This window comes from Pyxicephalus adspersus, chromosome 7 (assembly GCF_032062135.1).
Source record: "Pyxicephalus adspersus chromosome 7, UCB_Pads_2.0, whole genome shotgun sequence".
Lineage (NCBI taxonomy): Eukaryota > Metazoa > Chordata > Amphibia > Anura > Pyxicephalidae > Pyxicephalus > Pyxicephalus adspersus.
Window position 1 is genome coordinate 51,602,913 of NC_092864.1, and position 16,976 is coordinate 51,619,888.

At 36.9% G+C, this 16,976-nt stretch overlaps 1 protein-coding gene across 1 annotated transcript in view; it reads left to right on the plus strand.

Moving 5' to 3' along the window:
• Window positions 1-16,590, plus strand: part of UBE2E3 (ubiquitin conjugating enzyme E2 E3) — a 48,016-nt gene extending 31,426 nt beyond the window's left edge. Inside the window, exons 4-6 of the mRNA XM_072418409.1 lie at window positions 9,731-9,863; window positions 11,933-12,080; window positions 15,986-16,590. Of these exons, the coding sequence (XP_072274510.1) occupies window positions 9,731-9,863; window positions 11,933-12,080; window positions 15,986-16,083 (379 nt within the window). The 3' untranslated portion in view covers window positions 16,084-16,590. The remainder of the gene's footprint in view (window positions 1-9,730; window positions 9,864-11,932; window positions 12,081-15,985) is intronic.
• Window positions 16,591-16,976: the final 386 nt, after the last annotated feature.

The following is a 16,976-nucleotide window of genomic DNA, read 5'->3' on the forward strand; positions in this document are numbered from 1 at the left end:
CACTGAAAGCAGCTGTGTAGCTAATTTTAATTAAAGGATTTCTTAAGATAGAAGCTTTGTCATAATAATGGGGATTAACGTTGAGTGTTTTAGATATGACGGCTATAAAACTCTTAGTGAATAGCAGGGGAATGATTGATATATTTTATTTTCAAGAAATTGCTTCAAGTAGTCAGTGAAGCATTAACATCACTAATCCTTTATGATTTTTTTTTATTATTCTTTTTTTGTGAAACAGAAATACATAGTTTCCACAAAGTAACCAAGAAAAAGACTATTTTATCTGGAATGGTTTGTAAATTTTTCATTGGAGATGTGAGCCTAATTTTTACATAGTAATACACTCCGTAATCTCTATAATGTGTATATCATTCATCTTAATGAGTTACTTAATCACTTCCTAGAAGCTCTGTGTCAAGGTCATTAGAAATCCCTTTTTCTCAGTGGCATTATCTGCAGTATTTTTAAATCTAATAAGTCACATTTTAATGGTGAAACGTAAAACACATTACTGAAACCCAGAACTAAATATTTTCTTTTAACAAGTGTTCATATTTCATTTTCTGAGTGAATTGAGGCCCCAAGAGTCTCTTATTATTTTCAAGCGAAAAGTCCCGCTGTGATATGGCATCTTTCCCTGTATTTGGGAAATCAAATAATAGAAAACATAATATAGCCTAATTAAAGCTGAGCGGTGCTCTGGAATGGAATGCAAATAGACGTCTGTGGCCGCAGATTTTTTACAGTGCAAACCTAATGCAGTCAGTTAAGTCGGAGATCAAGCAGGTCGTTTTACTGTTTTAGCATACATGTTTAATAGGTGATGAATGCCCAATCAGAATCGTATAAACATTTTATTTTACGATTGCCATCTTCTCAGATTTCTGTTCATTATTACGGTATTTATTGGGCTTCTTGGAACTGATATTTAGTTAGTTAGATCGGTAATCTCTCAGAAGACAAATGTGGGGAGGCCATTATTGCCAAGATGCCCCTTACAATACTTCTTCCATGGCTTTAGATTTTTTAAGCTGTTGTTTTATAACAAGTATGAAGGTAAAGAACTTTTGGTATTTTTTGACAAAAGATCATAAACAGAGCTGTGTCCTCCATTGGATGGAGAGAAGAGGATTTTCCAGAGGGAACAAAACAGTTTTTTTTCTTTTTTTTAAAACTTTTTTCTAACTTTATGCTAGGCAAAAATCCAGAGTCCCTAGTAATTGGTATTTCATAAACAAAGCCATACCTGCCTCCCTTTCAGTGGCTTTTTTTTTAGGTAGAGACAAAATGTGCCAGCATGTAAAACTCTCTCTTTCGAGTAACTGAGAAGGCTTCACAATTTCTAGAAGGCTCCACAATTTCTGTTTGCATTCCGTCTTCTGTTTCACCTCACATCCATCGCATGACTTTAAGTTTTGTATGGAGACAGAACTGTAGACACAAAAGGAAGAAGGGAGAATAAATGTTTTTCAAAAGCATGGGAAATACCTATTAAGATAATTGTCAGTAGAACCAGTGCTTTGCAATGTAAGATTTCTGATTATCTCATACATAGATGACAGTCAGCAAATACAGGTTGTCCCCGGGTTACATACGAGATAGGGACTATAGAGTTGTTCTTAAGTTGAATTTGTATGTAAGTCAGGACAGTTACATTATTTTAATAAATGCAATTAGGACAGTTGTTTGTCTCAACATATTTTTAGGCACCATGGTGTCATTTACTGTATAAAATCCCCACTGTGAGCTAATCACAAACTGCAAAAAAAAAAAATAGTTTTATGGAGCCTAGACATTCATTAACTTCTGGAGCAAGCTGTGTTTTGATATGCAACAAGAAACAACTGCAGAGTTTGTCTTGGTCATTATTGAGTTATAAGATGTTGCAGAACAGCAAAAGATTTCTTCTGCAAGTCATGTAAACCGCCCCTCTCCAAGCCTTTGTCCTGCACGCGAGGAAGCAGGGAAGCCATGTACGTATCTAGGAGTCGTCCCTACGTCGGATGTCTTTAACCTGGTGACTACCTGTAGAGTGAATATCCACAAGGGGAATGACTGCATTAAATACTTGACAGAGCTGCTTACCCTTGCCTACTCTAAGACCTGAACATACATTTTAAAGTGGAACTAAAGAAATTGATAGGATCTGCATTCGGGCAGGATTTTTTACAGAAAGTGATGAGGATGTCCTTTCTGCATTAAAACCTTCTAACCTTCCCAATCACTCTTTAAACCATCAGAATCTCTGAGCTACACATTAATAGCTTGTGTAGTTACCAGGAGTGAATGAACCCCTGTGTGCCTGCGCTGGTATTGTGATGACATGGCTGAATGAGGAAGAGAAGAAGAACATGGCACCTGCGATGGAATGGGAACAAGCAAGTATAGACTGGGTTTAGTTTTTCTTTAGGACAAGACTAAATTTATATTGTGCTATGTGAAACAAGAGCTAATGTTTCCAAGCATCTTCTGTGGCCCAGAATTCATTTTTATGTGGAGTGCTCCTTTTTAACAGGATACGACCTAACTATGCACAATGGCTGCTATAAGGATGTGTTCTACTGTGAACTGAGGGAGGGGGGATTGTGTTTTTTACACTGGTGATATTACTTTGGGAGAGAGGTAGGTCAGTATATTGGTAATTGGAAGTTGATAGACAAGTTTTTATTGCAGAATATGTCAGGCTCTGTATATCCCAATTGTGTTTTGGTTGTAGAAGATGATGATTTTTACCCTGCCCTAAATATATATATGATCTCTTTAAGCTGCAGTACCAGCCTAAAAATCAGCTCACCTGATGCAGACTGAAGACTACTGTGCTATGTGTGAGCATAGTGGTCCTCTTCTTCTGAAATGGGTAATTGGCTATATTGCTAAACAAATAGCTTGGGTAGTTGCCTATCTTGTGGAACCAATTACTTGATCACTATCTTTACGTCTGACCCTGAACAGGTATACATTTAAGTAGCCCTTATTTTACTTTCTCCATACTGGTTCCACGTCAGTGATTTATAAGTACTGAATTTAAAAATTGTCAGCTACTATTTTCCAAGTGAGATTTACGATAGAGGTTTCATTTTTCTCTTTGTACAGATTCTGCTCAATATTGTGTTTTGTTACTGTAGGGAATGTTTATGTAATGTTAATGGTACGGTGAACTCCACCCCAGGGCAATGTCAGATAGACACTTGCCAGCTGGAAACAAATGATTGATTAGTGTTGAGGGTTTGTGTGCCATTTGAGATTCTTTTACAAAAAACTTTCAAATAACTTGCTGTTCATTGTCTAGATGTGAAATATAAAGTGGGACATTGGGACATAAAGTTGTCCATATATAGATCAATGCAGCACACAAAGTAATATTCTTTATTGTGCATATCTTTAATAAATGGGTACATTTCTGATACTTTGTTTAAAAAACATGCTAGATAGATATTTTTTTTTTGGTCTATGCTACCCAGAATTTGTTTTAAGCCAATTGGGAAGAAGTTGTAGGTGGGTGGCAGCCCCTGGATTGTGACCAAACTCTTAAGTAACCACCAAAAAACAGTCGAGTGCTTATGAAAAGTTCAGGTTGGTGCGCCTGGGTAAAATGGGCTGGGGAGAAAGCTGGACTGTTTTTACTAGCACACTGGGAGGGGAGATATGACTTCCACTGAGCTCACTCACTGGCCTTTTTCATGGAGAACCCCACGGTTGGCCACTTCCAGCCCATAGCTGGAAGTGGCCAAAACTGCACCACAGGTATTTATGGTTGTGACCAATAGAGGAAAAGTAACCACATGACCAAAAGCAATTGCTTGCCTTCTGTAACCGTTCCACAATCTGCCACAGCTATGTGCGCAAAATAGTTCCCAGTTGCTCTAAAGCTGCGTACACACCTGCAATTTTTCTCGTTGGAAAGGATCTTTCACGATCCTTTCCAACGAGAAAAGACTGCACGATGCATGAACGCTGATGTACATACAGCACCGTTCATGCTCTATGGAGAGGGGAGGGGGAGAGCGACGGAGCGGCACCCTGCTGCGCGCTCTCCCCTTCCCTTTCATTAGGATCGGTCGTCGTCCATCGTCCATGGATCCGCCAGGACGGTCGTCGGACGATGGACGACGACCGACTGTACACACGGCAGATTTTCGCCCGATAATTGGCCGATACCGATTATCGGGCGAGAAAAATTTGCCGTGTGTACGCAGGTTAATTCACTTGAATAGGAGCACTGTCAATCCTGTTGCAGAGTGCTGTGGTGCAGGATGGCATACAAAAAGCCTGGTTATTGACCAAAGCCATTTTCTTCATGGATAAGCTTTTCATGGTATACAGAGTTGGTCCTATTTCTAAAATTTTCTACATCTACCCAAGCAATGAAACCCCTTTAGCAGTCATTTTTTTCCACAGGAAGTATTTTTGTTCCTCTGTAGTTTTTTCTGGAGGTTTTTATGTGGCTGAAAATGCCAATTATTATTATGAAGTATTTAAATAGCCCCAACATATTATGCAGAGCTGTACATTAAATAGAGCCTAATAGTCTAAGGAAGTTTCTGGATAAATAATCCTGTGTATGTCTATGTAGATATTACAGAGGAATGATGTATCAGTCTATGCTTACACTGAAATTTTCCAATAGGGTGGACTTTTTTTCTTTCTTTTTTTGGGTTAATAAGAATTTATGACTGCTGGAGAAGCTCCCGGACATCCTCTGGGGAGGTCCCGAAGGCCTGATCTTTGCAGAAATTCTAGATTCAGAAACATTTCTTGTGGTTGTTAGTGGTTTATGGCCAGTCAGGTTCTTATAGTATAGCTTGTTGTATGCTGTTTTCAAATGACCCTTGGGATATTATTTACGGTGTAACTAAACAATAACATTTTAAAACCAAATGGTGCAGGCAACCTAATGATTTATCATTTCTCCATGCTTGGTTCTCTTCCCAGCCTTCCATTTATAGAGGAAATTGGCTTGAGAAAACTGTCAGTATCTCCTTCCTGTTTGTGGGGCTTTATTACTGTGCCAGGTCCTCTGGAGCTCCATTAAAGCCACACAAACTTGGGTGCTTAACCCAGGGACTGCAGATGAACGGTATGCACCCTGTGTTTGTGCAGTACAATGCCCATCTCCCCATAGGTAGTATAAGAGTATTATCCGCTTCTCCTTGATCCTGCATGGTGCTTGATCTCCTACAGCAAAATGATATCTCCATCGTTCTGACTGCAGTCTACACAGCAGTGCCCCATACGTGTTGAGATTATTGCTTGGGAACAGATCATATAGTTTAACTTGTCGAATATTGTCAGTATTCACAGGATTTTACATTATGCCTTCAGTTGCATTTTTTTATTTGTTCTGTAGCATAAACAGATAATAAAAGTACCAGTTCAGCAGGAGATAAACCACTTTCCATTTGTCATAGCATTTACACATTTGTCAGTGTTTTCCAATACAGACAATGAAAAGTTATTTACAATTTAAAGTCCCCTGCTTTTATCATCTTACAAATTTGACACTTCCTGCTGCAAACACAACACATTACTTTGCTGTGCTAAACAGGCTAATTAGGTTTTTATGGATTAAAGGCTGTAGGAAGTTCCTCTTTAATAGATAGACTCTTTAGTTCACTGCCAGATAATCATTTCACAAATAGCACATTGTAGCAATCCTTGGCACTCAGGTACTTCACATTTGGTAGAAATATTTCTGTGCTGTTGTGTAATATTTGTTTTTGTTTTCTTTTTCTTCCTTTTTTTCCATAGAGGTTACACATTGTGTCCCTTTCATCCTTCTGCATCTAATTTTTATGATCAGAGATGTGATTGCAGATATTGTCCCCAGCTTCCCATTCTGGTAAAATGAGAGCTGTATGTATGTGTGGAACCCATTATATCACACACTGTGAGCCAGGAGCTGACCAAAGGTTGTTTAGGTTCTCAGACATGCAAATGTTTTGTTTGGTTTAAGCTATGACCTGTACAAAGCCCATCTTTTATAAAACGTTTTTGCTGCCTTGTATACAAGTGTAGGACAAACCTGTTTGGACTGTTCCGGTGTGTCTGTCTCATGCTTAAAACTTACATTACCATTCCAACATACCCCCTTACAGAAAAAAAATCCCACCTTCCCACATCGGGTAAATACCTGAAATGGAGATGAGTGTTTGTTTAATCAGAAGAATGTATTTTTATTTGGTACGATTGTCTAAAAACCCTTTCTAGTGTTTGGAGACACAAAAAACATATATCTTTACACATGGTTTATTGGGGAAGGAGGCTTTTTGCATCTATTGTCTGACTTTGTTTTACAGAAGCTTGCTTGATATTTACCATTTAATAGACAGGTGATATATGGCAGATATTGGTTGACATTCTTGGCAACCCTTCACACATTAGCATTGCCAACCTTTGCTTGATCTCTGAACCTTTGACTGCTTAATTGGAATGATTTTGCCTGGTTTCTCTCCTAAAATGTTAGTAGGCAAGTTATTTTTTAGAGTATACTTAAAGATTCTTTCAAACTAAAAAAAAAAAAAAAAAACAATAAATGCCCTGACCGCTATTTGGCAAAGGTCTTTCTGTTGGCTGTTTTATTTATAGGTTTGGTTTCTTTGCATATTCCAAATTTCTAATAAAGAAGATTATATAACCATAGAGTAAACTTTAAATATATTTATCATTAAAATTTTGCACTGAAACAGATTTTCCACTATGGATGGTGTGGAGCGGGGTTTGCTTCCCACTCATTTCTAATAATACTTTAGAACCAAATTGGCTTCCAGTGTCTCTTGTGACTGAATGTTTTCTCATTCCTACAGTGCCTATCAGATGCACTTCTCCAATGCTGGATCAGCTGCCCTGTAGTGGAATCTTCACAAGAAAATTTAGAGAATCCTCAGGCAACAGCTGAAAATCTACAATGTGCTTATCACAATCTTCTAAACTAACTCTGAGCAGATATCAAACAAAAGAATGCAGATATGTTGTTATAAAAATATTTGATGCACTTGAGATACAATTAGTATAAATATCTGAATTTGACCTGATCTTTGGACTCTTCCTTGTAATCGGCTTTATAGTAACTGGTATAAACAGGGTGGCACTTTGAGCAAATTGTGTTGTATTCACTTTCTGACAAGGAACATGGTGTCAGGAGAACAGACCAAAGTCCTCCTAAGTCCGGTTCTACTTGAAGGTTATCCGGGTTGTTACTTAAACCCTGTTGTCAGACTTTCTAATTTCAATAAAAAATCTGTATCATTATATGTGTATTTTATGTATTGCTCATATGTGAAAGCCCCTTACAGGAGACATCCAAAGTTCTGAAATGGCTACTGAGTATCATCTTCTTGGATGTGATGTCAGCATCACTAACAGACTGGGAACTCCATCACAAATTACACATATTTTTCTTCCTCTATTTATCTATGTAAAAATTTATGTAGGAAGGCACATGGTGTAAATGACGGACCAGCAGAGAGACAGTAATTAGACTCTCCAGTGTTCTCCCCTTAAAAATGTTTGTTTGGTGGGTGAAAAAAATGTTTGCCCCCATAATGATCCCAGTTCAGGTTTACACTTGGGCACTCTTAAATGCTCATTTACACACAGGCGCTTAACATTCTGGTAGTCAATCTCTCTCTGGTGCCTTGTTTTGCTGTCCCTTAGCCTCATGACTTTCTGTGTACCTCTGCTGCTGGCAGGAAAGCATGGGACATGATGGGACGTCATCCTCACTTTGACACAGAAAGCTAGGGCAAAAGACCAAGTCCTCACTACTGCAGAAATGTTATCCAAAGGGTATCCCTGTGTAGGCAGGGGAGTGGTGATCACAGATGAAAAGTACAGCATAAAAGGCTACACAAGGTACATTACTTACAATGAGCCTTGTAGGTTTTGGCTGCTGTAAATGGGAGCAAAGTAGTAACAGTAGGGTTGTTGCAAAAATTTGCAGGTTGTTGCACCCAGCTAAAACAGTTTTAGGAAAGAATTCACTTCAAAAAGAGAAGTCTATGATGTGCTGGGGTATGACTAGGGACTTGACTGGTTAATTTATTTTAGAAAGTTAATTATTCAAATGATTGAAACTTTCACTTTTTTTTTTTTTTTTTTTTTTTTTTTTTGACTGAGCCTATTTAACTGATATAGAGAAAAGTTGAGACCCTAGTCAGGCTCTGTAGTATGGAGTATGGAAAAGCTGTCTAAATCTCAGGTATTGGCATACTGCAGAACTGCACGATGTGGAAGGATGAAAGGACTATTAAAAACTACCAAAAGTGTTAAATGTTAGAGTCTGACAGAGGCAGCAGCACTGGGGAAAAAAGGGGAAGAAAGAAAGCGAGCCAGTGAAACTGCAAGCAAATATTATGTACCTGGATGTTAAGACTCCACCGCCCTGTGCAGGAATAGTGTGTTTAGGCATTCTTCCTATCCAGAGAACTAACATTCTAATAAATATAGCAATCTTGGATCCCGTGGTTTTAAACCTAAGTCAACAGTAGTTGCTCCTACAATTCTTGCTTGTTCTTTTTAAATATATTTATTACTTTTTGTTGAATATATGTTGACTAGTTTAAGGTTGTTTGACTGGAGATTTTCTTCAGCTGCTAAATGCTAAATCAGACTCGGTTTACAATATTATTCTGAAACTACTCCGATATGAAAATTAATCCAAATAGGCTATATGTCATCAAATTATCTTCAAATCCAATAAGCATAAAGATGCCACCATCAAAGGCTGACTGCAGGTAAAGCTGGACATGAAATAAACTGTAAAAACGACATCTAGATGAAATAATAGGATATACTTTGATTTAATGGAAATCTGATGTCGGAGACATTGCTGTTATTTTAGACAAATTGAAGAAAATGATTCTGTTGCTTTTTTTCCAAGTACTTTATTAAATAACGCTTTAGATGTCATCATTTGACGTTTTTAGCATTGAAGGGTTTTGTTTATGATCATACAAATAGTTTAGAAAGACTGTGCTATCTATCTGTATGACCTGCGTATTTTATTGTCTGTGGCAAGTTGCATTTTTAATAAATAAACTAGGATTTGTTTTTTTCTGAGTATCATAGACATGATAAATAAAATGTAAAAATATTAAAATGGCAAAAGGTGAATATTGAAGAAAAACTTTAATAAATGGAACCAAAAATAAAATAGTTTTTGATTCTATAGTATTGCCAATACATCAACAAATGCCAACTCATTTGTATATGTTTGTAAAGTTGTCTTGTTCGGGAGATTTCCCATCACTTCCGGAACTGGTGATAGCATTGTCATGGTGGCAGGAAAAAGAAATGCCTAATGGAGACCAACCAAAAAATTTTACTGAAGCTTCTAGTTTTCTCTTCCCTACTTCGGAGGTTTATTTGTAATACCAAATATAGCTGTATTTTACTTATTACACTGCACTACCCACACTGTGGCTGTCTCTTTATAAATGTCAGGTCATGATGTGCATGGTAGTAAGGCATCATGGATCAGTCTTCTCCCCAGCAATTTTTTTTTAAGCACAGGCCATGTAACAATCAGCCAGAATAACCCCAAAAATATAATTTTCTACCTGGTAGAAATTTCAAAGCCTCCTCTTATATCAGTAATTTGATAAATAAAACAGATTATTAAGTACAGGTCTACTTTATTATTTGCTGCCAGAATGCTTTATATGTTTGACTATATTAATGTGTTTTCTGAATGACTAAAATTTTCATTTTATTTTTCTCCTTTTTTTTACAGTGCTGGTCCTAAAGGAGACAACATATATGAATGGAGGTCAACGATTCTTGGACCCCCCGGATCTGTATATGAGGGAGGAGTATTTTTTTTGGATATCACGTTTTCTTCTGATTATCCATTTAAGCCACCAAAGGTAAGTCCTGAATGCTGCCTAATATTTTATGATCGTTTCTGGTATATTGTTGCCTTAGTCTTTGGTAAAATTGGTCTTATGCTCTTGGAGTATTCTGCTATTTTGGTATCCTGAGCTGCTAATATAATAGATTATTGCTATGTGTTCCAACTCCTAAGCAAACATTCCTCATCCACTGAAAACACAAAGTTTTATTTGTGTGCTTTAAACAGGACGCTCTGCTTTCTGACTTCTTTTTTCACATTTCTCCAAGCCAGCACATTTACATCTGTAAATTTAAAAGAAGCAAAAAGCCAAAGGTTTAGGGAACTATGAAAATCTCCATAATAACAGTCCTGTGTCTTGGATCAGTAACACTGAAATGCCTATTACTAAAACTGGCTGTGGGAGACAAATATAGAAGCATGGGATAAGACTTTAGTCGTTTTAAATCTAGCACAGCTAGAAATAATATGTTTAATGCAATTTTAAGTTGGCGTAAAAAAGTATTTGTGCAGCCATATATGGTGTCTTGATGTGCTCCAAGTTACTGTTATTCAAATGTGCCATTTTTTTGCTGCTTATTGGAATGGTTAAGCTGCTGCCTGTAAGATACACTGAAACCCTTAATAAAGCTGACTTTCACGCATTAGGGAAAATCTTAATCTGCCCGTCTTAATACCATTGTTACTTACCTAAGCTTTGTGAAAATATGCCAACAACCTGGCCAATTTTTGATGTAAAGCACCATGTGGGATTGTCCCCTTGTATGTAGAGGAAAGACGTAAAATTACTGTGTGGCCACAAATATATTTTTTGGAACTTTTGGTAAAGTTGTCCATTTGAAATCAAGCATTATATTTTAAAGATGCATAGTGGTTATCATCTGCATACTTAATTGTGGCAAGTAGTGCTCAAAATGGTTGGATCAAACTGTCTTTAAAGCATTGGGATACATACAGCTGTCTTTAAACTTGCTAGACTTTACCAAGGATTTCATGACTAGGTCTGCCCACCCCAGGTTGCTGAGCTGATCTTTTGCAGAATTTGTTTTTGGCTTATGCACATTGAAAGGGGAATCAGTTTTTTAATTTAATTTACTTATGATTCCTCACAACACTGGGAAATATTTTAACAAACCTAAAGTTGTCTCTGACACTCACCTATACCCCGTTAGATTGTTTAGGAGTGAACTGGAAGTGGGTTTGTAGGTTGCATATTCACATTAAAGCAGAACTAAAATCTTGTAGATGTTGGTGAGCTTTGTGGTAGTGCCAGGTTTACTCTGCATGGTGTGCATGTGCTGTGCAATGTAGGCTAAAAACAAAAACCACCTGGGGCTAGGGAAAAGTTTTTACTTTTGGAAAAGGAGATATGCACAGTCTTTTTCCATAGCTCTCTGTGGCTTTTTGTTTATTTGGGATTAGTTCTGTTTTAAGTTGGTGTCATAGACTGGACTTGTTCTGTGTAAACCTCCTGCAAAGCACACTGACAATTGCAGTTTGGTGGCTTACTCAATACACATCCTGATTCAGACCACATTTTAAGGGCTATGTTTAAAAAAAAAAAAAGAGGAGCCCTTTTAATTAATCCCCAACACTTTTTTGCTGCATCTTATATTTAGAGTATACAATTTTAGTTACTTTCACACGTTTAGACTACATTGTTATCAATGTGAAATGGCATCAGAGCTTTAATAAAGACTGATAAATGCTTCAGTAAAGTTTTTGGATTCAATCTGTGGATGCCCCTTGGGTCTCCTCCTCGTCATTATGTTTTATAAGGAGTAAAGTGTCAATTGACCTATATAAAATTTCATCACACTACTTGTAAACTTATAAGTAGCTATCACACAAAATAAGGACTCATTTCCTGAATATGTAATATTTTGTACATTTTATAATGCATTTGGCTACTCCTGGTATCCCTTAGGTTGTCTTTATACCATATTAAGGTAATATCCCTGCCCTAAACAATACCTTTCAAAATTGCCCCCCCCCCCCTCCCCAAACTGATACCCCAAAATTGAAAATCCCTTATTAATATGTTTACTCAACTGTCACTGTAATATTTTTTTCTTAACATTTTAGGTTACCTTCCGCACCAGAATCTATCACTGTAATATCAACAGCCAAGGAGTAATCTGCTTGGATATTCTGAAGGACAACTGGAGTCCGGCACTGACTATATCAAAAGTTTTGCTATCTATTTGTTCCCTCCTGACAGACTGTAACCCCGGTACGTATACCTATTGTGCATTGGTTTTCTTGAAGGTTGCTGAGAAACAGAATTGTTTTATACTAGTGACAGTTACTGTTGCATGCAAACTTTATTTGTAAGATATTTGATTCATTACAGCCTGATGACTTGAGTTTTCATCCTTTTTCAGTACAACACAGCAATGTTCTGGATGTATTGTGTTGTCATTCAATACAACATAATCGCTGTTTTATGGACCTCTGTCCTCGAAGAACTGAAACACAGAGTTCCTAAGACTTTCTACACACTTTCACTTTATTTTTTTTAAACCCTAAACTTAAGTTGTGTACTCATCATCTATCAATATTAGAGGAGGAAGTTATAGCCCGCTACTGCTTGAGTTCCTTTGTTTTTATTTTTATATAAATGCCAATTCATGTCTCAATCATCTCAATCATCATTGACAGCTGCAGTATTCTAATGCTAAAGTTACCAAAATGCTCCTCATAAATTTAGAGCTGGATGTGTTTTCTTAGTCTGGGACACATGAGCAGTGTAGAAGTTTACAATGTCCATTACATTTTTTCTTTTTAAATGGAAAATTGAAAGGTGTAGATTTGTAAGCCTGGCAGCAAACCTGTGTTAATGTTGCATCTGGCTTTCAGAGAATGTTCTTGGCTGGGTGGGAGAATGTACTGGTTAAAGGATGTTTCTATTCAAGATTAACAAAGCAACTGTTCACCAGTAAACATTTATCATGTTGTGTGAAATGTGTGTGTGTGTGTGTGTTTTCCCCCTCCTTGTACCTGCCAAAACTTTGTTTTGTTTTATTTTAAAGATTTTGGGAGAGGGTAAAACCTTATATAAAGTAACCCTTTCTGTTCCTTCTTCTGTCCCATCTACCTGCAATAGGAAGTTGTTATAAAACTTTCTCTTTATATTTAGCAACCTCTAGAATCCACCGAATCCATCTTAAGGACAGGTTCAGACCTGCAATGATTATAAACCAGCCTATTCATATTTAAAAGTGGGTGGCAGTAAGTGGTACTTTTCCTTTTGGTCTGTAGCCTCTCTCTTGGCAATGGTTTACTGGGAGGAAGCACTAACTGCACTGCGATCTCCCCTCCAGTCTGAGCTGAGCCTTAAAAATCTGTGAGTTTAATTTTAGATTTCGGATTCATCATGTTTCCATTTTAAATTGAATTGTATTCAGGCGGGCAGACTAAACATTCACAGACTTCTGAAAGTAGGGTAAATGTGTACTGTTTCCCAGCTGTTATCTAGGTATTGCTGGAGAGCAAACTACATTCTTTAAGCGCAGGTACGCATATGCTGTCTGTGAGCTTTTCCCTCACATTGGGCCCGATTTATTAAAGCTCTCCAAGGTTGGAGAGGATACACTTTCATCAGTAAAGCTGGATAATCCAGCAAACATGGAATGGATCTGGTCCAGGATTGAAAACATTTGCTAACAAATAGCAAAATATTTTTGGGGAATCCATTCCAGGTTTGCTGTATCACCCAGCTTCACTGATGAAAGTGTATCCTCTCCAGCCTTGGAGAACTTTAATAAATCAGGGCCTTTGAGTCACATGCATCAATTTCTTACTTCTTTAACCCGCATGCTTGTGCCAGGTCATGTTCAGGATAGGAAAACTTTCAGGTTTTGTGGTCAATTCTTGTTAGTTCATGTGTTATTATGTACTGCTTTATCAAACCTACACTGTGTGTAGTGGATACTTTTCTAATCACAACATACATACACACTGGCTTCCATTTCTGCTGCTAGTCTAAAATGGTATGGAGATTAGCATATTTTATAACAACGCATGCTGGAAAAAAATCTCTGAAATTTTTGCATGTGTTTTACATAATTTTATTTTTGCCTTGTGTATCCATAACATCTTTTGAGTAGAATTACTTAAAGTTATTATAATGTATATTTTACCTTTCACACCTATTCACGCTTATTCTGGGCAGAGTTTTGAAGTTTGTGTCTTTAAACCAGAGGAAACTCTTTGATTCCACTTTCCTTCACTGTAGTTTTAATTTTGCCCTTTTTTAAATTGCAAAATGTATTTTTTGCAAAACGAGCTTCAAGTAACAGATCAGTAAAGCAGAACAGTGTTTTTTATTAATTAACAAACATAAATAGTTTATTGTCATGGAAAATGTTACAACAAGCAAGGATGCTTTCCGCCATGATCGGTTCTGAAACAGCTTTGCTTCATTGAGCACACTTGCAAATTTGAATTGCATATCTTTGTTTGTGCTGTAAATTATGTTCTTGCATTCATAATTTCAGGGTAGAACAGATGGGAAAGGTTTAATTTTAAGTAATGTGTCTATTAAAATAACCAGCCTGCCAACTGTGCATGGAGTGCTTTTAGGATCTTTCAACAAGGAGATATGCCTTTAGTTTAAAATACTACTCTGTGGCTTATGTAAAAACTGAATACTAACCAATAACAAAATATATAGGGAAGCTCCTCTAACTAGTATGAATGAGTAACTGATTTTTGACTATCCCTTTGTCCTGCTGTTTTGTTGGCCACAGCTTCCAGTGTTAAATATGGTCTCCCCACAGCTGATCTATTTACCATTATTGACGTGGTAAGCCTGGTTCTGCACTGCACCTTTCTGTGGAAGGCGCTATCTTGGTTTAGACTGAATTTCTTTATAAATCCAGCATAAAGAACAGTTGTCAGCATAGCGGTGATATTATTAAAATGAACTCCAAAGCTTTCTTAGACCAGCAGTCAGAGGCAGCAGTGACTTCGATCTCACTACAGACATACAGCTGTACATAAGTGCCTAGGCACTCTTGCATACCAGTACACTGAAATTCAGGAGGTCTTTTTGAAAACCTGATAAATTGACTATAGGAAGCGAATGCAAGCACATGACTCCAGATGTCATCATTAGATTCCCAAATCCCATGGGTGCTCCAAAAGACTTATCCCAAGGCTATAATACCTATGAGTCGAACACCTATATGTGATCTTTGATGGCCCGCATAATATAGAGAATAAAGCAGGTAGATTTAGAAAAATGGATCCTTGTCGTAAAAGCACCCTTGTTCTATGTGGCAGTGCTTCTATGCTGATCTCACCTTACTCCTTTATTAAAAGACCTGCCAGCTGTCTTGTCATTCTGGATTTTGGAAAAGTTTTGTATACAGATGGTTGGAGCCATTTTGACCCTAGAAAAGTAGAGAGTTGCTAACATTTTAGTTGTATATTTCTCATTGTTATTTTAATTTGATCTGTATTATACTTTGGTATTATCAGTAAGTAATTTCTGATATACAATGTAATTTATATATATAATAATTTCCTTGTTGAGTATATGATAATTATTACATTATTCTCAATGTCCCCAGTTTTAATTATGTTTTGAAAGACAATTCCTTATGTATGTCACTTGCCATCTATCCGTTAAATATATTTTCTCTGGATAACCCTGTCCTCACAGTCATACCTTTATAAATAATATACATTTGTTAAAGCTAATAAGACCTTTACTGTCTGTCCAATTACCAGATCCCCAGGGTGTTACTGTGTTCATGTTTCTCAGGTTTTGTTACAAGTATGTGCCCAAAGGACATTGTTATCTAAATACTTCCTGATACGGGTGGCCTTTTCTCATATTTGACATGCATACATTCTTTGCCATTACCTTTTAAAACTACCTATTCATATCTGCTTAAATTTAATGTATTTGCTCTTGGGTTTCTTCACTCTGATCTCAAATTATCTCCCTAAATGGAACTGATTCAAAAACGGTAAAGCAATTCTGTATGGCTCCATTGTTACTGATATCACTGAGCCAGGAAATGGCAGTTTTCACTAGAGTCCTTTCACAGTATTTTGTTTTCTGAACTCTACTTGTGAAAGTTTTTTTTTATTACTAAAATATTCTTGTTTTTCTTTGCCCTCTTTCAGCTGACCCCTTGGTTGGAAGCATAGCCACTCAGTATTTGACCAACAGAGCAGAGCATGACAGGATAGCCAGACAGTGGACCAAGAGATACGCCACATAAACTGTACAGTTTGGAGAAGCACAAGGCATCTGTACAATGTGCAACAAATCTTTATAGCCTTTACAATACGGACTTCTGTGTATATGTTATACTGATTCTACTCTCTGCTTTTATCCTATACGGTATACTGCCCCAAGAGGTAAATGCTATCAAGAGTAGAACTTTGTAGCTGTAGATTAGTAATGTTAAAATGCCTACTTGCAAGTCTTGCTTCTTTGGGATATCAAAATGTATTTTGTGATGTACTAAGGATACCGTTCCAAACCAAATATTATAGTGCATTTTAGCCTAATTCATTATCTGTATGACGTTATTAAAGTTAGCTGTAGATTACTAGAGGATATGTCATTTGTATTAAACCCAGAAATATTTCCAATTATGTGGTACACGCTGTTGTGAAAACTGTTTTACCTTTGTCAGTTTGTACTGAAAGGATTTCCTTTATCCCTTTGTAGCTCAGAGAGCACCCAATGTATTATCCCAACACACAATAAACATGTTCCCTAAGGTGTAGTTTCTTTGCTTTCACATGTGGAGGTCAATGTACAATTGCAGTAACCGTATTGAGTTTAATTTTAAGATTGCACTGTGAATTGATTCTTTACAGTCTCTGAGGAACGGAGTTATCTTTTTTTCTTTTTTTTTTTCCATGTTTCTTGTAGTTTATTATCTCATTTATAGCAGCTGTAATTAGTTTTGTTCTTTTGTAAAATGCAGATACTGTATGTACATATGTCTAAGAATAAATTACAAAATGCAGTTTCGTTGTGCAGAACAAAAGGTAAAACATGATATAGCATTTGTTTAAGCTGATTACTCATCTTAAACAGATAAATTAGTTTTTGATAACTGCTAATGAGATAAATGTCAAGGTCTTATGCCTGGCTTTGGCA